A 21,505-nucleotide genomic window follows, 5' to 3' on the forward strand; every position below is an offset into this window, starting at 1 on the left:
AAAATCACCCCTATGATAACTGCTTTCTCCATGCTCCTGATGGACAGCCCCTATGCACTTGTGATCGAAGAAAAGCTCAGTGGTACCTGGACAAAGGCATTGGAGGTTTGAGATTCAACTGTCCTATTTTATCTATAATTAGGTGCATGTGGGCACTGGCAGAAGAGAGGAATGAGATAAGGGAGGGGGATGTATAGAAGGCAGAGACAGAGCTATTCAAACCCAGAGATAGTGATGTCTGCCAGGACACAGCCAACAGCAGTTCAGGTGGTGCTTCTTCCCTTGGGGAGAGGCAAGCAATCACACACACTAACAAAACTTCTTTTTCTCTCTAAGAGCTGGTGAGTGAAGAGCCTTTTGTGGTCAGGCTACAGTTTGAACCTGCAGGAAGACCTGAATCCCCAGGAGACTACTACTTGATGGTTAAAGAGAACCTGTGCGTAGTGTGTGGCAAGAAAGACTCCTACATTCGGTGAGTGTAGGGTTGCTGAACTGATTTTCTGCCTCCAGTGGAAATTGCCCTTGTAGCCACATGCACAGTCCTCAGGGGCCTTGCTAGAGTCTGTCTACTTTGGCTGAGAGACTAGTCCCTAGGGCACATCCCAGTTTCCCTGAGAGCTTTGACACTGCCTGGCCGTGCTCTAGTGGCCCCTACCCTTCCTGAGCCCAGTTTTTAGTTTCTGGAATGCAACACTCTTCTCAGTAACAGTTTGCTATAAAGAGTGGTTCCCTTTTGCTCATGAGAGAACTGAGACCAGCTCCTTCAGAAGCTGCTTTTCTCTCTGTGTCATAATCCTCCCTTAAGTGGCTCATGAGCTTTCTGGTCTTTGGTACTATTCATGAAGTATCCAGATGACCTGAAGGCACACACTGCAATAGTCCAGGAAGATAATTCTGTATCAGGGCCCCCACGTAATGAAGAGGAAGCTGCCTGCTGGGTCTGGGTGCCCAAACACTTAGGCTTTCTCCTTGGCTTCTGTGGAATAACTCACTTTCCTCCGCTCTCCCCCTGCAAAGTGAGACAAGTAGTTGTTGCTGCTAAGAGTTTTTCCTGAGAGCTTAGTTCTCTTCAGAAAATAATGATGGACTTTGATGACACAGTCTTAGAGTAAAGGATTCTTCAGGTGAAGGAAATTGGCTTTTTCAGGTCACCAGGCTTCCAAAATTTCAGGAGTAGAGGTTACCTACAACATGTTTTGAGAGAGTTGTTTTCCAGATTTTAAAGGTCATTAGAATTTCTTTTTATTTTCCTGATTCTTTTTCTTCTTGGAGCACAACCTTCTCAAAGGTTGTTAGCCTTTTGCTACCCCTGGCCCTCCACTGAAATCTGATAGCGGGTGGTCTGTTCTTACTTCAAGAGGAATCTCAGGCGCAGGTAGGTAGTTGAGTCGAGAGTGGAATAGGTTTTCATGTGATCTCTGTTGAGTTGTGGTGCCCAAGGCATCACGGTCTTATTTAGGCCCAGATCAGAATGCCAGGAGCCCTCCTGCTAGCTCCATGTGTGTCTGTGTCATATACTAATGAGCACTGCCTTCCGGGTGGACTTGCTCAGGAAGAACGTGATTCCACATGAGTACCGGAAGCACTTTCCCATTGAGATGAAGGACCACAACTCCCATGATGTGCTGCTGCTCTGCACCTCCTGCCATGCCATCTCCAACTACTATGACAACCATTTGAAGCAGCAGCTGGCCAAGGAGTTCGAGGCCCCCATTGGCTCAGAGGAAGGCTTGCGCCTGCTGGAAGACCCTGAGCGCCGGCAGGTGCGTTCTGGGGCCAGGGCTCTGCTCAATGCAGAGAGCCTGCCTGCTCATCGAAAGGAGGAGCTACTGCAAGCACTCAGAGAGTTTTACAACACAGACATGGTCACGGATGAGATGCTGCAAGAGGCTGCCAGCCTGGAGACCAGGTACAGTGGACAGTTCTGGTCAGAGATGGGATTGAGGACTAGCTTAGCAACATTAACCCTGACTACTTACTTAGTGGGAATGCCTGCCAGGGAGGGAATGTTAGTCATTTAGGTGCAGTGCATAACCTCATGTTTATTCCATTAAGTATCTAATGGCTTAAAATACCATGGGGGTGGGATAGAACAATCTACTTGAGAATTTCCTTTCCATAGGAGCCTTGCCTTCCTTCTATCCTTGACCCTTTGAGGTCATATACTTATGTCCAGTCATTTTCATGATTATCAGGAGAGTTCAAATACAGTGGAGTTGTGCCTTATATATTCAATGCAGAAGTAAATCCTCAAGTCAGCACATAAGATGAAAATTATAGTAAAAAAATACCCTCAAATCTCTAAAGTTGTCCATGAAGTACAGTTTTGTGGTTTTGTGTCCCTTACCTTATCCAGGTCGTGGGAATTGAGATTCATGTTTTCTGTCTCACCTGTACTCCAGGGTACTGGCCCACTGAATGGAATGTTGGCCAGAATTGCCATTACTATTTACTTTTCTCCTTTTTTCTTCCTTCTTTCCTTGGTTTCTCCCTCCTTCTCCATGAGTACCTAGTTGAATTTATATGACTTAACTCAGTGTTTGTAAATGAGAAGTTTATGGTCTGGGAAATGAATGGATCAATGGCTCAGATGACAAAACTGGGCTACCTGATTATAATTTTGCTTCCCAACTCTCATTTTTTTCAGAAGTAAGGGGCTGAAATAATTAAACTGATAAGTTCACAAAACCCTGATATAGGCTGGTTGTCTATAATATTTTTATTGTCGGAAAACCGAAACACTTTATTTATAGCAGCAAATGTTTATTGAACAAATATTTGTAGACATAATTATCTATCTAACCAAGCTAATAAACTTTACATAAATCTCCTTGATTAGTTCTTCTAACAACTTTATGAGGTAGGATTTAGATTTTTTGCTGGTAACTCCTAACGTTATATCTTACACTTTTTAAATATTTCAGTTAAAAAATTTGTTATCGTACTTTATTCTTATAACCATTCTGCGAGGTTGTAGAATAGGTGTTGTTTTCCAAGTTTTATATTAGATGTCCCAAGGTTAAAGTTAAGTAACTTGCCAAAGTCATATTAGAAATTAATGATATTGTCTCCTTTAACCAATTCCCAAATATATTTGCTAAAACAGCCCAACTTCCCCTTTCAGCCATAGACCTTTCTAATAAATCTATCTTGCTGACTTGGGTAGAAGGAAGCTGGACTTGGATGTCTAGGACCGAGAAGAACAGCTGTTTCGGGAAAGATAGACAAGTTAGTGGGATGCTCAGGAGCTAAATAATAAAATGTCTGCAGATACCCAGAGGGCACTGACACCACTGGACTGGCGAGAGTCTTGGGAGGGAGGACTGAGAGTGGGAGGTGAATGCAGGGAGAGGACGGAGCCCCCGCGGCAGGGAGCTTCCTTGAGAGAGGTAGTCTTTATTTGTAGGAGGTGAAAGCACTGTTAGGGTATCAGAGCAGTTCGTAAGGCCTTTCTGCTTAGTTGGGAGGGAATCAGGGATTCATCTTCCTGTTAAACAGCACCTTTGCACAACGAGCAACCACGGTAGCATTTCTTTGTGAGCGAAGCACTTCTCATGAATGTGGTTTGGCATTCTTTTTGTGAGAAAGAAGACACTAAGGAAATGTCCCACTTTGCATTTTATATTCAGGTAAAATTACTGTTGTGAAAAACTGGAACATGTAGGCTGATTAGCAGCCTCATGTAAGTACTGAGTATGTTTCAGGATGAATAACTTGGAGCGTGAGCTGGTCACAGCACCCTGAAATCAATACAGAACCAGCATTCTTCACGCATCAGCAGCCAGACAGTAGGGCCCCTCTAATCATGCGGTGGTTTTCCCACAAGTATAACTCAGAATACCCAAAAGCCTTCTGATAGATTGTGAACAATATATCCAAACTATTTTTTAAGGCAGATATGGAAAAGAGGATGTTTTAAAAACATTAAAGTGACCAACATGTTAGGAATCTAACAGCCTCTCATGTACCCTTGTGGAAGCCCCTTGGCCTGCAGCACTTGCAGTCAACTGTGAGACCATCCTGTGCCTGGTTCTCTCAGACCCTTTGTACTTTGTGTCTTGGCAGGATTTCCAATGAAAACTACATTCCCCATGGGCTGAAGGTGGTGCAGTGCCATAGCCAGGGTGGGCTGCGCTCCCTCATGCAGCTGGAGAGGCGCTGGCGTCAGCACTTCCTGGACTCCATGCAGCCCAAGCACCTGCCCCAACAGTGGTCTGTGGACCACAACCATCAGAAGCTGCTCCGGAAGTACGGGGAAGACCTTCCCATCAAGCTGTCGTGATAGCTGCTTCCCTCCCAGATTAAGAGTGCTGGGAAGTTGGAACCAAGGTTGAAAAGTCACCTTTTCCTGTTTTAATACATCATTAATTGTCAAAGCCTGGTGACACAGCTCAGAATACTAACCCATACTGATCCCAGGATGCTTCTGGTGGAGCATGGCTGTTGTTTTAAGGGGAGCTTATGGTTTTTGCATTTTAACTGGGCGGGGTAAAAATTCTTTTTTCCTCGCTTTTATTTTATTTCTGTGGTCAAGGTGGGGCCTTGGCCTTTATTTTACTCTTCTGCTTTCCCTGTGCAGATGGCAAATGAAAGATTCTCCCAGAAGTGATCTCTCCAGACTCTCAGGTTTTTAATACATTTCTTCCCTGTCCAGTATGTTGGTTTATCTCAAAAGGGCTGTTGTGTCAGGTTAGGAAGGGAGAAAATTTCTTCCAGGGAGTTGGGGAGGTGAACAAGGGTTCAGATGCATTTTCCCAGTTCAGCCTCATAATTATAAACTCTTTGGCTTCATACTCTCCCATAATTACCTGGCTGGCATCTATCCCATCCGTGTCACTTCACTTTACTTTCCCTTGCTTGAGAAGGCTTCCCTTTACAGGTCCAGGACCAAAGCAGCAACTTCCTGCCCTACACTTCCGCATTAACACTGAGGGACAATCCTTTCCTGGAAATAGGCCTTCAATCCGGGTGGGACAGTAAGAAGCATAAGCACCATCTCCCAAGAGAATTTTGATAATTTGCTCAGCTTTCCCTTTCTACTGTTTGTTGTCTGCTTGTTGCGATCCTGCCTAGAACTGCAAGGTTTTTAGCTTAATCCCTTTCTAAGAGGAAGATTATCTTTTCTCAGAATCAGTATCAGGTCCCTTCAGATTTGCAATACTGACCTCTTTTGAGCACTTAATTCTCTTCTGGAGTCATTTGGTCAGGTTGCAATGTGAGGATTTCTCCATTTCCTCTCATGTCTGGGGATACCAAGACGAATTAATATATTTAGATGTTCAAAGAGTGGTGTGTATCTTTCAAAATGTGGGGTCACCACTTTGAGCATGAAATCAACTTATTAGTGATTAGTATTTTTTCTAAAGTATTAGGAAAACTTTCTTACTTTATGAGATCTTAATAAACTTAAAAAAAGATTTTATGGCCAGAACAAGAGCTCTGTTTTAGAATTGTGTCCAAGTTGATAATGATTGCTTTAACATTGATAAATAAAACTTCTAAGCACAAAACTCACTGATTGTAAATGTAAATTTTTTTCCTGCATAACTTTGTAAAATTAGTAAATGTTCTTGGGGGAGGAGATAGTTATCCTACAGGTCCCTCCCATATGGCAGCCCCATGGTTTGTGTGCACAAATGGCTATACCACACGTACAGCGTAGCTTTGGCCCATCAACAAACGCATGTGCACATCCTACGTTTTGTTTCTCTGCCCCTTCATTCCCACTTTCCTCAAGCAGGCATTTCTGGAATCGAAACTAGAAAATGAATAGTACCAGCTGCTTCGGGGACTGTGTGTTCAATGTAGTAGGTTAGTATGGGGCCTGTATCTCGGTGGCCGTACTGCATGGAGCCCAGTGGGGGAGAACCATAGAGATGGATGGATGGTCATGTAGAAGTGAGGCTGGCCACAAGGTGGCACTCATAGATTTTATTTTATATTAATTCTTGAGAAATAAGAAGCTTTTATATATGCTGAACGTAACTCATAACTTATGTTTCAGAATTTGCATATCTCATTTAGGTTCATTTTGATAGCTTTAGGAAAAAAAAACTTCTTCCTCTGAAATAGGAACTAGGGCTCGCTCTTTCTCTCCTTGTGATCCTCATGCTGAGAGGTAAGAAAGACATACGAGGTCATTTAAGGTGCAGTGGTTGCTGTGGGAGGAAGGAATGGGTTCTCCAATAGAGCTTCCTGCAAAGCCCAGTGACAGAGCCGGCCGCCATGGTAGAGGAAGAAGCTAGACTGTGGCACATGAAGTTTCTCATCCTTTTCAGAAGTGTTACTGTGTAGATTTGAATTTTTTTGTTCTCTGAGTCAGCATTGGACTTTAGTAGCCTTTCTCTAAGACCGACAATTGCTATTTCAAATAAGGTATTTTAGAGTAGCATATTATAAAATAAATATATATATATTTTTCTGATACAAAAGTAATGTATGCTTATTAGTGACGAATCTAAAAAGAGAATAAAAATCATCCATCTTCCCTCCATCTAGAACAGGGCCAGCTTTTGCTTGTATGTTTATGAATTTCCCTCTAGAAGTTAAAAATGCATGTAATACATATAATGTTTAAACAGAATTGAGAGTCATACATATATATAGCTTGGTATCTTATTTTTCCCCTCATTTAACATGGTATCACAAGTAATTAGCTTCCTGTGTCTTTTAAATCTTTGAAAGTTGACTTATAGTGGCTCCGCCTTACTTTAGTTATTTATTCCAACACTTGAAAATTTATATCAGTGATGCTGTGGTGAACTTTCCTGTATATAAATCTTTGACTATATCTTTAATAATTTCATTAGAATCCTAGAAATTGGGTAGTGAGGAAAGAACTCACATTTCCAGAGCACAAAGTGATATACCTTTAAGAGCATATATCAAGGTAATGCTTCTCTTTGGCCCTGCAGTTTCTGTCCCAGTGCATTTGCTGAGTTTCCATATGAGTAGTGGCGAGAGGACAGTGTCATAGCAAGGGCCTCTCTGAATGTGCCCTGATCATTATTTTTGTAGACTTGAGGACTTTTTACTGCTTCCTTTCTGTGTCCCACCCTTTATTGCCTCATTTCCCCCTTGCAGTCAGTGTTTTTTTTTTTTTGAAAAACTGTTTATTCTAAAATAAAAGTGTAAAAAAAACTTTAATTAAAAATAAAACTTTTATTTTAAATTTTAACAAAATTTAAATTTAAAATAAAATGTTTTATTTTAAAATAAAAGTTACAGAACTTTTTTCCTTCTGATGGACAACTAATTAGTGATTTGCCATCCTAAAGAGAACAAGGTGCAGTATTCAAGGATTCGTTGCTTCTTACGAGTGTAACCAAAACTTATTTTTTCTTATCTATGTCACAGATAGGGATCAGATGACAAAATGTGTTCTGTTGAAATAAAGCCATTTTAATCCCTCATTTTGGACTCTTAGGAACTCAGTAGGCGGAAAGAACCCTTGTTCAGTTTCTTAAATTCTGCTTGTTAATTTGGGACCCTAACACTTGACTGTAATTTAAGTTCTTAGTTTACTTTGCCTGAGTTTTTCATTCATTCATTTATCCTTTCCTCTTTTTTTTTTCTTCATTATATCTCATTCTCAATGAGAGGTATCACGTATTACTATTAATGGAGATAGTTTCTCTGTTTGCTAGTTTATATATTTTAAAAAGATTAGATGGTCATTTTTAAATTAACTAATCCCTCAGGAATACAGTGAGAATCCATTATTTTGGGAATGACATAAGCCAAAAGAGGGTATAAGAATGATTCTTGCTATGATTAACTCTTGATTTGAATAACATAAAAATAATGCAGAATCACCCACATATTTTTATTTTAGAATTCAGCTATGCTTTTCAGATATTCACCAAATTTTCTCCCCATGTTGGAGCCTAATACCTTCTGCCCGTCCCCAGTCTTGGAGCAGTTTTGCATCAGGCAGTAGAGCAGGGCTGACATGCACCTACATGGCCCACTTGTTAAGGCGCCTGTCCCACCAGCCTACTGAGAGGTGCATTGGTCACTCCCTTTGCTTGAGGCACCAAGGCCCTCACTAAAATGCCGACATATTACTTGGGAAGGCAGGAAATACATTAGACCATTGTATTCTTCTAACCAGCTCTGTCTGTGGCCAAGTCTGGTTGGAGGTCCCTAGACACTGCAGGTAATGGGACCAAATGGGTAATTGCTGGGGGTTAATCAAGAACTGACTTTTTTGCACAGGAATAGGGACTGTCAAAGGACCTAGTTCATGCATCCTGGCTTGTACCCTCTTCTAATGTTCACACTGTCTTAAAAAGTACTGCGCTCGGACTGAAAGGAAGTAGTTAATCTCATACCCTACAGACTGAACTCAAAGCATGTGCCCTCCTTTCAGCATCCTTATTTGTTATTAATTCTCAAATTTTTTCTCATTAAATGGGTAGCCTGTTGCCCTTCTGCCAGCAAAAAATTCAAAAGCTGCTGAGTTTAGAGTCAGCATTATTATAAGCATGATGTGTGGTCCAGAATATTTCTGAGTTGAAGAGGCCACTTCTATCCTGCTCCTGCTTCCCAAAGATCTCCCTTCTCAGGCTGCAACATATTAGGGGAGAGTTGGGATTCTGACTATTCAGGCCACTAGAGTCTCTCTTAAGTCCTGATCAGAATCAGAAATTTGAGCTTAGTAAGCTAATGGGATTGAAGAGAAATGGAAGTTTGAGACATGGGTAGTTTTAAAAGAGGTACATTTATTTGGTTGGTGGGGATGATGAGTGTGTAGCCCATGTACTTCATATTTGCTTTTGCCCATACTCAGTTCTATTGTGACTGGAGGATCCAAGGAGTGAGCTGGTGAACTAGGTTCTGGTTCTGGACATTAGCTGTGTATCTTTGGACCAGCCATGTAACTTTTCTGGGCTCCTATATTTTTCAATAAAATTAGGAATTGGAATTAGATGTTCTGTAAGGGCACTGCAGTAATACATCCCACCAATTTTTTTTTCATTTTTATTTTTCAGTTAGAGTCGACATTCAATATTGTTTTCTATTAGTTTCAGGTGATATATATGTGACATTTATATAAAAATATGGGACACTTCCACAAATTTGTGTATTATTCTTGCAGAGGGGCCATGCTAATCTCTGTATTGTTCCAATTTTAGAACATGCTCTGCCAAGGCAAGCACCCACAATTTCTTGATGTGGTACTTTTCCTCGGGTGCTTTGTACCTTCTGCCTCATTGCACGCTCTCATCCTGCCCCCAGCCCTGGGAATGGTGATTGCTTATGCAGAGGAGGGGAGTGAGAGAAACAGAATACCACACTATGTCCTCCTGGCCTCACTGACTCGAGAAAAGACTGCTCCCTCCATCTGGTGTTCTACCTGGGGTCAAAATACTCTCCTCACCAGAGATGTGCTGTGTGTGGCCTTAGGGAACTCATGTTTCTTCTACCCAGTTCACCCTTTAACAGTAAAGAAAGAAGAGAAATCTTTATCTTCAGCACATTTCTAGTGCTGTAAGGTTTAATAAGAGATAAGCATGGAATGGAAATTAGGCAAGTTTGCCAAGTGTTGTAGATGGGAGGATATTGAAGAAAAAAAGACTGCTTCTCATTTTAAGGACATAATAAAAATTAAAGCTATACCATATAGAGAGAATCGAATAGACAATTGGGTCCTTTAAAGGGAAAACATTAAACCAATAAGTTAAAAACATTCTTGTTTTTGTGTTGTCACGACTACCTAAGAAAATATAGGGGTTCACAGTGTTAACACATTGTTATCCATCCATGAATCCTAAGGCATAATTAACTCACAGGGATGTCTCTGGGGCCTGCATTTTGCATAACCCTGACTTTGCCCTGATTACTTTTGCTTGGCCAGCAGAGAGACAGACATGTGCAAAATGTCAAGTTTGTGTTTTATAAGCTGCTGAAAGACATTTCACTATCCATTCCCTATGACCTGGCAGAAAATACATTTTCCAGTCCATCCTGGTGTTTATTTTCAGTCCCAAAGAGGGTGTGGTGTGTTGGCTTTTTTTTATGCAGCGCAGATTGGTACCAAATATCCTAAACTTGAAGCTCTTTTTACAGTAATCACCTAGACATAGACATGATCCCCCGTTTTCTACCATATTGGAGTCATACTATTGTTATTCCAGAAAAGGGACCAGATAGCCAAAAAGGAAGCTAAAATATATTTCTCTGCCCTCTTTTAGATGGACCCTAAATTTGTCTAAAATTCTGACACCTTTTGTTATGTCTCATAGAGCCAACTAGAGCCCCCAGTCAGCTAGCTTAGTTTCTTCTTCATCAAGATATCTGTGTTTGGGCCCTGGAGGTTTGGTCGGCCTGGGCTGTAGCACATATGGCTTCCTCTGAGTTCTTGGATACAATGAGCAGGACTAAAGTTGGCTCAGAAAAGGAACAGAAGATGACTCGGGGTTAGTTTTTCTTTTTTAAATGTTATACAAGTGCATAGCAGTTGGCTGCCATCCCCCTCTCAAACCATCAGCAGAGTTTGACCTTGGCCAAGATTTTGCCTCATCCTCTCGGCATTTCAGCACAGAGTTGCGTTTCAGCCACGGAATGCTTAACTGAAAGCACATGCTGTAGGGGTGGTTTCCAGAGCACGTTTTTGCAAAAAGTCCGTGTTATGTTGTTTTCTCCAAAAACCAGTTTTCTCGGAACCACAAACCCAATAGACCCCCAAATGGTGATTTTTTGGGGCTTATTCATACATAAGGGCTGGGATTTTTGTTGTTATTGTTGCTAATAATACTTTATTGAAGTGCAGTATCATGAACTTAAAGTGTACAAATCCTAAGAGTTTAGCTCGGTGAACTTTGACAAATGTACACACCCATATAAACATTAAAGGCTAGGTTTTTCTGTTACACGAAGCATCTCTCCTCCTGATAGACAGCTTGGGATTGGAAGGTTGTACATTCATCTAGCTGAGAAAATTACTATAAAACAGCACATCCATGTCAAAATATGATAGAGTTTTGGTGGTCTGGGTCCACGCAGTTTGCCCTTTAGTCACATCTAGTGGACTTGGTTACTGTAAAGCTTCATGACGTTTATTTTTAACAAGTTACTTTAAAAAATAGCTAATGCATGCACATAGTACAATTTTTTAAAAAACATGTAAAGTAAAAAGGGAATCTCCTTGCCAGTCCTTTCCATTGTGAAGGAAACCACTGTTAGTATTACTTTTGCATGGTACTGCCTTGAGGAGGGATGGGGAGTGTGTATGTGTGTTTTGTTTTTTAAGTCCCAGGTTTCTTATTTCGTTGTTAACCAGAAATACATTTCTCCACCCTCCTCTTCATATTCCAGGCTCTAGTCTAGGGCATTTTTGCAGAAACTCAGATCCTGCAGCCTCAGTGGGACTGATCCTATTTGTCTTGTACTGTAAAGTTCATTCTCTCTGTCATCTGGCTCAAAGTCCATGTTTCTCACAAGATTAGCCATGAGTTGATAATTGTTGAAGCTGGTTTTTTTTTTATATTAAGCTTGCTACTTTTTAAATATACATGAGATTTTCCGTAATGGACTTTAAGAAATTCATATTTCTTTGCAGTAGCTCCAGATAGCAACACAGGAGCTATCTGCTTAAGTTTTTTGTTTGTTTTAAAGTAATGTTTAATTGCAACCTAAAAGCAAACTATATGTGGGTCTTGAGACAGCCCCTTCCCCATCCCCATATCCCCCCAAAACAGACGTTCAAAATTCCAAAGTTACAACATGAACCAGAATGATTAGTCACCTTCAAAGCCATCTTTCTCTTTAAGCATAGGATTGACCCCAAATTTATTTTCAAAAGCCAACTCCTCTGGCAGACAAAACTTGATTTGATTATAAGTCAATAAATCACTCATAAATCTCCTGCAGAGCAGTATTTTACACAATTTACAGGCTCAAGAGCCGGGGGAAGAAGAACCTCTCATTCCCGTCTCAGAGAAAACAGTGTGTGTGGACGGCTCTCCTTGGCCACTTTTCTTATCTCCCAGCCTCATTTTGTACACCTCCATGGCAGATGGATGAGGAATCAGGTCTTCTTTAGATTAGAGCTTCCCAGAGATACGCAGTCTACGGAAAGGAGTGAGGCACTTGGCATTTTCCCATTTAAGTCCCATATGGTTTCCCTAGGGCCATTTTATCCTTGATGTCCTTTCACGCTCTCTTCCTTGTCTTGCTGTAATCTAATCACCCAGGCCTCTCCAGTCATCATTAAGAATATTCCCACTGGTCAAGGAGCTCCCTTTCAGCATCCCTTTCGAGCAGATGTCACATTTGAGCAGCATCTGCTTTCTGACGAGCTTTAAGAGAGAACGAAGGACTCGTTGAGCCTTTCCCAGTGGACATAGATAACACAAGTAACCTTTGGGACTGTGATCAATATGCTATGAGTTTAGTGTCCTGGCAGCTTGTGTAGAGGGTGGAGGTTGGTGATTCCTAGATGGGGCAGGGATCTTCATGGTCTCAGAGCCCTGTAGTCCGTGCAGGGTCCTAATGCTGGGATGGTTCCCTAAGCCTTTGGCTCCAGCCCTTTCTGGGCAAGGAAACAGGACAAGGCAAAATGCCTGGTGTGTTTTAAATAGATTCTGCTTGCTGTAGCCAGTAAGCCCAACAGCTTGGGACATGAGTGACCCTTCCTGAGAGATTTCTGTTCCGCCATTCCTCTAGCCTCCAACCCCTCGAATACTGACCCCCCGCCCTCCTGGCCCTCTCTGACCTAACTCCACTGAGGTCAGCCATCCTCTCACTGCTCTCCGGATGGTTCCTCCGCAGGCCCTTCTGGTTTTAGTATTTGTTGCACTTTTATTGGTTTTTGCTCTCTGTTTTTTCTTTCCCTGAAGCTGTTTTCCTCATGCTCTGTATCTTCACATCTCTTGGAGTCTGTGTCCACTTTACTGTATGCACATGTCCGTCTGCTGCTTTCTCTGACTCTGTCATGGCTTCTCAATTGTCCTCATGTCTACTTTCCCATGGCCTGTTAGGGGGAACAACCTGCCCCTACCTGGAAAGAAATCGGGTGCAGGGAATGGGACTGGAGAGTAGAGGAACCTACTTTGAGCAATCCCAGTAATGGGGCAGGTATAGCTTCTGTCTGGGAAATGGCCCTTAAAGATGGCAGGTGTTTCTGGGCAGCGTGGCAGTGCAATAGGTAAGCCAAATAGGTAAGCCAGAGGAAGAGGAATCAGAGAAATCAGAGGAGGGGTGGAGAGAAGTAGGAGACTCAGAAGCAATGGGCCAGCACCCATCCATAGTGATAATCAGAAAAGGAGGCAGAAGAGGAAGGCCAGGTGGAAGCTGAATGCCATGAGGGAAAGCTGAGGAGGAGCTGGCACTGGGGACGAAAACCAGGAGACCAGTTCCCAGCCAACGACTCTGCAGCCCAGCTCTGCCATGTGGAGGCAAGTGGCATGGGGTTGGGGCCAGCAGGAAAGGGAGCTTTAAGACCATTTCTCCCCACTCATCTCTGGCCTTTTCATTTTTTTTTCTTTCATGTTCCTGTCCTCATATTAGCAGAAAACAAAACAAAAAGCAGTCTCTCTTTGAAAGGGAATGGCAAGATCTGGAGAATGTAAGGCTAGGTGTACTTCTCCCTTTGCGAACTCTTGGTCCCTTCGCCCCTCTGGTTGCTAGAGCCATGAGAGCCAGCCCCTTACGGGAACACCTTGAATGGAGTCCCTGTACCAGCTCAACAGCCCAACTGGAGTATCAGTGGCAAGGGCAGCCAGCAATAGTGTGAGTTCACAGAACCCCTCCAGATGCAGGGGCAGCCAGGGGAGCAGGGCTGCTGGCCAACTCAGCTGGAAGGCTGGAGTTGGTCTTAGGTAGGTCCTGGGCTGAGAGGTGGCTTCCAGGGTGTGATGCCAGCCCCACCATAGTCTCCTCTCCCCCTAGGGAACTGAGCTGCAGAGAGACCTGTGATAGAAGAAAAAGGAAAACTGTTCTCTTGATTTAAAAACTTTTAATTGAAGCGTAATAAATGCATGTGGCAAAAAATTTTAAAGGTACAAAATATACAATGAAAAGTCCTGTTTTCAGAGGCATCCCTAGACATGCCAATTTCTTGTACATTCTTTCAATTTCTCCTTTTTCAGGTTTGCTATAATCCAGAAATTTTCAGATTCTTGATCCAATGGAATATTATAGTTTGGATGTATATGTATGTATGTAACATGTGCAGGGGAACCAAATGATAATAAAGAAAATCGTGTCGGTTTATTGCCAGTAATTACGGGGCCAGAGAATGGTTTAAAATATTAAAATAAGCATATAGAATCCTAAAATGCTAGCACTAGAAAGGACTTTCCAAGTCCTCTTGTAACAAAGCCTTCATTTTATTTTTTTAATTTTTAAAAATAAATATTTATTTAAATTAGTTTCAAATATATAGTACATTGGTTAGACATATATATTGTTCATAAAACGATTCCCCCAATTGCCCAAAGCCTTCATTTTAAACATGACAAGCCCAGGTGACTTTTTCAGGCTCACCAAGCTAGCTGATGGCACACCTGGGATTCATACCTAGGTTCCCACCTCCTAATCATCCCAGTCACTCAAGAGCACACTAAATGCTCTATCTTTAGGTACTGGCCTTTGTAAAGACAAGAGATTCAGAAATAGAAGAAAAGACAAGTGACTGGACCTGGATTTAGAAATTTCTTCCATTGGACACAAATATAGAGGATGAAATCAGAAATTCCAGGAAAAACCTGAAGTCAAATTCCAGTTGGAAAATAGCACACACATGCACATACGGACACACGGGCATTAATAGAAGACAAGATGAAAGTCGATCAGGTCTATTGTCTGTGTATCCCGCTGAGTCAGGCAGAGGCTGTGAGAGGTGACACACCACCATCCATGTGCTGAAGAATCTGTGCCCCTCAGACCTCCTGTCCAGGGCTGGAGTCAGAGGCAGGCATTTTTTTCTGTTGGGCAGGAAGGAGGAATGCCAACCCAGACTAGAATAAGAGGACAACCTGTGCATGCACACGGGGCAAGAACGCCAAGGAAGCGGGGAGGATGTGCCTGGTCATGCCACCATGGAGCTCAGCCATCACTGGCTCCATGGGCACTGACAGCCCCAACTGTTTACACTATCAACCAGGAGGAAACACCCCAAGATTTATATACTGACAAAACCTGCAGCATAATTTTTTAAAATTCTCTCTGCTTTGACATCAGTTCCAGACACTGTGAACAATTTCAGTATCGAAGCCAGATTGATGGGCTTTTTGATGGCTTCAGAGGTTGGCTCAGTGAGAGGGGACATGTATGGCTGTAAACACTGGCTGTAAGAACCCTCAATTGCTTTGCAATGGTAAATTTCCAGGCAATAGGCATCTGATGTTATACGCCTCCTGCATTAACAGCTTTTTCTTCCTGTTCAATTATTTTGGCTGGTAAGGGAGTGGAAATTACACTTCAAAACATATCAATGGATATTTTCAGCTTTTCTAAGAGCTTCAAAATATATACTAATCCTGGGAACATTCTAAGTTTCTGCTTCTCGGTTTCTCAAGAAAAATGGAGGTATCAATTATAGGCACCATTAGACTGAAGGAAATACAGGACCAGGACCATGTGTCTCTGTTCAATTCAAATTCTCTCTCTGGTCTTATTGTCTGACCTCTTTTTGAGCCAAATTGTGTTCCAGCCCTAGATGTTGGGGTCCATCCTAATATGTATCAAATGAAGTCCTTAAGAAAGAAATGAGTACTCTTAAAAACCTGGATTTAGGGCCTTGAATCAGAGGATCTGATGGAGGCAGAGAAAAAAAAATGCCAGTTCTGTTCCTTCATCTTTACATGAAGGACCCAGGAGTCCTAAACTCTGATGCACATGGCCCCTCCCACATGCCCAGGTGCCAGGCACATGGGCAGCCACCCAGCAACGTCTGCGCCAGTTGTATTTGGTTTTCTCATCTTTACCTGACTGGCCTCTTCCACCCCTTGTCCTGAGTACCAGACCTGGATTTACAGCTGCCTTCCTGGATGGACCGCAGAGAACTCAAGTTCAGTTGAATACGCTTCCCAAATCTGCACCTCCTCCTGTATTCCCCATTTCAGTCAATGGTTACCTTAAACCAAAGCACTTGTCTCCTATGCAAAAAATGAACATGTTGTTCTCAAATCCTTTTCTCACCTCCGTCTTCAACTGATCACCAAATCTTTTGACTCTCTCTTCTGCTTCACTGTTTTTGCCCCAATCCAGGCCCACAGAATTGCTTGCTTGGACTATTGCAATATCATTGTGATCACCTGCTGCTAGTCTCCAGCCTCCTCACTAAAATTTATAAGCCATTATATAACTCCCTGTTTCAAAATCTTGGATGGTTCTCCATGGCTTACCAGAATAAGTCCAAACTTCTTACAAAGGCATAGAAGACATCAGTTTAACTGGTCCACACCTACCTTTCTAATCTTATTACCGTCACCACCCCAACACCATACACACTGAAACACTCACCATTCCTGTGCTCCCATACACTTCCACATCTTAGTTCCTTTGTTGGTCTCTTCCACTTCCTAGAATCTTCTTCCGCATCTTGCCTATCTGCTTATCCTTTAAGACTCAGCTCTCAGATGACTTCTTCCTTGTGAAGAAGCCCCCTGTGGGCTTCTATGGCACTCCATTATATGATCTTGTGACTATTTATGTGTATTTCCCCATTATCGATTACTGGGCTCTTGGGATCAAAATTTTGTTCGTTTTCATGTCCCTGGAACCTGGAGGTGCCTGGCATGGTAGGCATTCAAGAAGGAAAAGAAAGAGACTGGAAACGCTACCCCAATGGGCAAGCAGCATTGGCTTTACCATCTGAATGGGCTATGTGGCATTTTCATGAGACAAAATGGGGAGTAACAGCAGCCCACCACCCTAAATATTTATTCACTTATTTACTCATTGCACAAAAACTATGCTCAAAACTGCTGATACACAAAAGAAGGCTGCCGGGCCCTGCTCAGAGGATCTCCTATTCAAGAGTGAGAGACAGGCATGTGACAGGCACTGGCCTAGCATTTTGGGCCATCTGGTCTGCTCTGAGGAATTCTGCTACTCAGCTCTGCAGAGGCTATGGAGGAGAGGAAGGGACCAAGAAGGTAGTGGAGATGGGGAGGTCAGGGAGGCCTTGGACAAGGCTCTGCCTCCAGGACCAATTCTGCTGACCAGCTGGCTTTATTTATGCATCTTTTCTTTGTAGGAATTCCTTCCTGTTAAGAAAAAGCATCTGACACATTTTTAATTAGCCCTGGAACTCTACAATCCTGTTATTCCCAAAAGCAACAGCTGGGTTATTTCATGATCAGTGATAACATTTGTAGTTCCTGCAGTTATCCACCAAATCAAGGTCATTCCTCCCCCTGACTTCTGATAAGACCACGAAGGACTTTCTCACCCCCTCATCCTGGGGCAACAGGGTTTGGCCCCTGGCCCATGGTTGGAGGAGGGAGCCAGCTGCTTCTGAGGAAGCATTGTTAGGGGACCTGGGTCACTCATTAAACTGGCTCACACTGACCCTAAATGTGTCCCTCCCTTTCTCTGGGCTCTAGTCCTGCACCTAACTCTCAAGTGCTTGACTTAAGAGAGAAGTGCATGTTGCTCAGAGCTCCTCTACCCTTTCTCTTACCTCTGTCTCCCTTTTTCTCTCCCTTCCTTCCAACAGCAAATGCTTAATGAGCTATGTGCCACTATATCTCAAGCATTGTTCTAAGCACTGGGGAGACAGTGGTGAACAAAACATACCAGGACCCCTACCCCCATGAAGCTTACACTGCAGTGGCAGAAGCTGATATAAAAAGCCATGGTTACCAGACAAATAGGAGAATCATAACTAATAACTTTGAGCTCCTTTCAAAGAGTTAGGTCTTCTCTATCTATCATGGTTTATAGAAACTAAACTTATAAGTAACTTTTCCTTAGGTACAATGGTATATTAAAGTGCAGTCACCTGGTAATGAGTGGCAGATGCACCACTTGATGGCTGCCTGACCTCTGCAGGCATTAGTCTCTTCATCTGTGAAGTGGAGATGGTCATACTTTCCTCGAAGTGTTGTGGGGAGCATTCTGAACTGAGGTTGTGTATCGGCACAGTGCCTGTTGCAAGGTAACATATGCTCTGTTCGCCATCCCTGCTTCCTTCCCTGCTTAGAGCAGACATGGGAGTCTAATCCATTCCCCGCACCCACCTTTCCAAGGCCCTGCTGCTCCGGACAGGGTGAGAGGAGAAGCCAATGGTCTGAAAGGCAATGGGTATGCTGTCAAGGATAGACACCAGCAGGGGCTGGGGCCCTACCTCCAGTCCACACAGCAGAAACTCTGGAATAGGCAGCCACCCACCTTTAGGGCAGGGAGTTATCCTTTTGGGACCTTAGGTGTAGCTGAAGAGGCCTGACTGGGGTCTGTACTCTTTCTTAGCACTGGTGAGCAATCCTGTGTGTGTGCCCTGGGCAGGCCCTTCACAAGTCCTCCTCACCCCAGCAGCCAGCAGCTGCACTTGAGAGTGGGACTGGGCTGGTGACCAGGCACTGGATTTTGCACGCTTTATTTCATCCTACCTTTCCCAACAATGCTGCAAGTTAAGGGTTTTCATGTCCCATTTCAGAGTCCAGGAAACTGAGGCTAAGAGTGGTTAGGAATTTGCCCAAGTTACTCTCTTAATATGTGACAGAATCAGCATTTGTATTCAGGTTGTCTAACTCCAGAGCTAGAGTCTTACACAGAGCTATACCCTTTCTTCCCTCTGTTATCCACCGCCCCCCCCCAACCCCCAAATCCTCACATCAAATGCAGGGGCAGAGAGTTCCCTGGGGCCTCTGGGAGTGCCAAGGTCACACAGCATTTTGCTCAGCTTACCTGAGTGCTGGCTTCAGCAGTAGCAAGAGAAGGGGACCATGCCCGGACCATGCCCGAGAGAAAGGGACCATGCCCGAGAGAAAGGGACCATGCCCAAGGAACAGGAAATCTAAAACCGCACAACTGAAGGGACCTCAGAGGTCATCTCTCTGCCTCCCTCCTTTTACGGAAAACAGAGGCCCGGAGGAGAAGTGAGGTCCTTGCATACAGAATTTGTGACCACCTGGCAGACTGCGCAGTAGCCTCAGAAGCCCTGCACTGGTGTCCAGACACTGGAATAGAAAATAGGCTGAATCCCAGCCCCACAACTCACCTGGTCTAGGACTCAGCAATCAAGAGCCTCACTCAGCCTCAAAGTCCTCGCCTGCAGGTAGTGGGTGTGTTAGAGATAATGTGTGCGAGATGCCGGCTCAGCAGCTGGCACCTGCTATGTACTCAGTGAGCTGTAGCTATTATTATCACGCTTGTTGTTTCCGAAGTTCAATGAATGTTAGGCAACACTGTTTCTCAGGTGTCGCTTTCATTCTATGGTTCTGTTGGAATCCATTCCTAGGATCAGGGAAGAAACTGCTCACTGTCATCTCTGAACACTGAACTCTATCTCAAGGAGGCAGAGGCCCAGCTCTGTGCCTATTTGGGTTAGACTCTGGAAGAAAGAACATAGGCTGTAGCCGAGGTGGTTCCCAGCCCTTCCAGTGTACCTGTGGCTTGAGGCCCCCTCATTTAACCTCTGTCTCTGTTAAATTTCTGTTGGTCAAATAAACATGGTGATTATCCACCCCCTAACACACCCCCAGAGAAGTTTATTGTGTTCATCTAAGGAAGGGCTGGCTGTGAAGTCTAAAGTCATCCAGAGAGGTTAGGTTCCTAGGGCTTTTCTGGTGGGGGTTGGTGGAGTGGGGAAAGCTTCTCTTTGGGAAAGTTACCAGGGAGTGACTATTTGGCACAGATGTGCAACATACTCACCATTGAGCCAAGGGGTGAGACTTGGGAGAAACTCTGCCAAATTCTAGCACCTCCTTCCCCCTCTCTTCTCGTAGAGCTCCCCTTCTGGAGCCATCAGAAACCCCACCAGCCTGATTTTGGTTTGGCATAGTCCCGCTTTATCCCCTATGTCTAGGGCTGAGTTTGGAGCCTCTCACTAAGGGTTGGTGTGATAAGTTTGGATCCCACTTGGTACTCTCAAGGCCAAAAACTAAACATGCATAGACCAGGCTGGGATGAGGAGTGCAGCCTATGGCAACAGAGGACCATTCCCCAAGTCCTGGGAAATGGGAGCCTGTGTGGAAGTGGGGACACCAGGAGGGCAGTTCTCTTACACTTTCCTGTTGTCTGGAGATACTTGTGGGGTCTGATTTCTAAGGAGCAAGGTTTCCCTGGCTTCCTACGGAGGACATGACCACTGGGTCTGCCCCATGATTCCTGCATCTATTATGTGCGTGGCTAAGTCCTGAGTGCCGGAGAAACACAGGGAAATGAGTGGTGCTGATGGGGGTGGCTAGAGTAAGGCATGAGCTGTGACCTCACCATTTACCCGATTCCTGAGGCAGTTTCATTTAGAGGTCAAGACTCTTTCTGTCCCTTATGTTGAGTCCGAGGCCAGCAGCACCAGCAGGAAGCAAATTCCTTGCCAACTCTGCCCCTGGCATTCCTCCTGAGTCCACACTCTCCCAGCCTGGCCAACCTCAACTTCCACCAAATCATTCCCAGCGTCCTGGACCCCAGCAATGCCAGGCAGCTCTCTTCCTTGGACATATCAAGTACTTCTATCCTCAGAACCTTCGCTTCTATGCAGTTGATACGCGCCCCAATACCCTGCCTCTTAAGAATTTATTCAAAGGATTTATCTACCTTCTTTGAGAAGCCTTCCCTCGGACCACCTTGCAATACATCATTTCCTCCTCTGTAATCCCTGCCTGATTTATTTAACATCTAGTCATTTAGTGTCTGCTCTGTGCCCAGCCTGTGCTGGCCTCTTAGAACTAATGTAGCCCACCTTGCCTTCTGCCAGAGTGAGAGCAGTTCACACGGGATTCCCAATGCCACCAGGACTGGGGAAGAATCTCAATGATTTCTGTGTCTGTGTCTCTCACCACTGTTTTGAACTTTGTTGAAAGTGTCAGATGGAGAGACGGCTTCTACACTGGGCTCTGCCCACTAATTAGGTGCGTGGCCTTGGGAGAATCTTCCAGCCTTTCTGGCTTCCTTTCTTCTCGATGGAACGGTGATGATGATACCTCAGGGTTGTCCAGGAGACAGTCGGGGTGGGGGTGAGGGGTGGAGGGACACATTATGAAAGCTGGGAGCCCCAGAAGTTGTGGGGTGGTTGTACTCCCATTCTCCTTCTGCTGGCTGTGAAGCAGCGTCGCTTCCCCTTCGCTCTCTTGGAATGTCAAGTGCACCAGCTTCCAATCCCTCTTCCGGGAGGACCCTCGGGCGGGTAGCAATGCTAGGCTGCAGAAGATTTCAGTGCAAACTCGAGACTCTCCTCTCGCACAGCCACCCCTTCCCAAGGACTAGCGGAACACACCTTAAACCCTGCGCCAGAGTACAGTTCAAGCCCAGATCCGCAGCTCCACGGCGCGGGCCCAGGTCGGGGTCGCGCATCTCCAGCCAGTGACTCAGGGCTGCTCGGTCCGGGGGTGGG

The 21,505-nt window shown here is 44.2% G+C and overlaps 1 protein-coding gene and 1 non-coding gene across 2 annotated transcripts in view; one reads left to right on the forward strand and one right to left on the reverse strand.

The window, feature by feature from the left end:
• Positions 1-5,514, forward strand: part of EXD2 (exonuclease 3'-5' domain containing 2) — a 37,986-nt gene extending 32,472 nt beyond the window's left edge. Inside the window, exons 6-9 of the mRNA XM_006915156.3 lie at positions 1-105; positions 337-472; positions 1,553-1,909; positions 4,066-5,514. The exon at positions 1-105 is cut by the window's left edge and continues 1 nt beyond it. Coding sequence (XP_006915218.1) covers positions 1-105; positions 337-472; positions 1,553-1,909; positions 4,066-4,282 — 815 coding nt within the window. The 3' untranslated portion in view covers positions 4,283-5,514. The remainder of the gene's footprint in view (positions 106-336; positions 473-1,552; positions 1,910-4,065) is intronic.
• Positions 5,515-9,056: 3,542 nt separating this feature from the next.
• LOC112482444 lies at positions 9,057-9,159 on the reverse strand. Its single transcript, XR_003047311.1, has one exon. It is a non-coding gene; the product is annotated as a U6 spliceosomal RNA (small nuclear RNA).
• Between the last annotated feature and the right edge of the window lie 12,346 nt (positions 9,160-21,505).

This window comes from Pteropus alecto, unplaced genomic scaffold (assembly GCF_000325575.1).
Source record: "Pteropus alecto unplaced genomic scaffold, ASM32557v1 scaffold276, whole genome shotgun sequence".
Taxonomy (NCBI): Eukaryota; Metazoa; Chordata; class Mammalia; order Chiroptera; family Pteropodidae; genus Pteropus; species Pteropus alecto.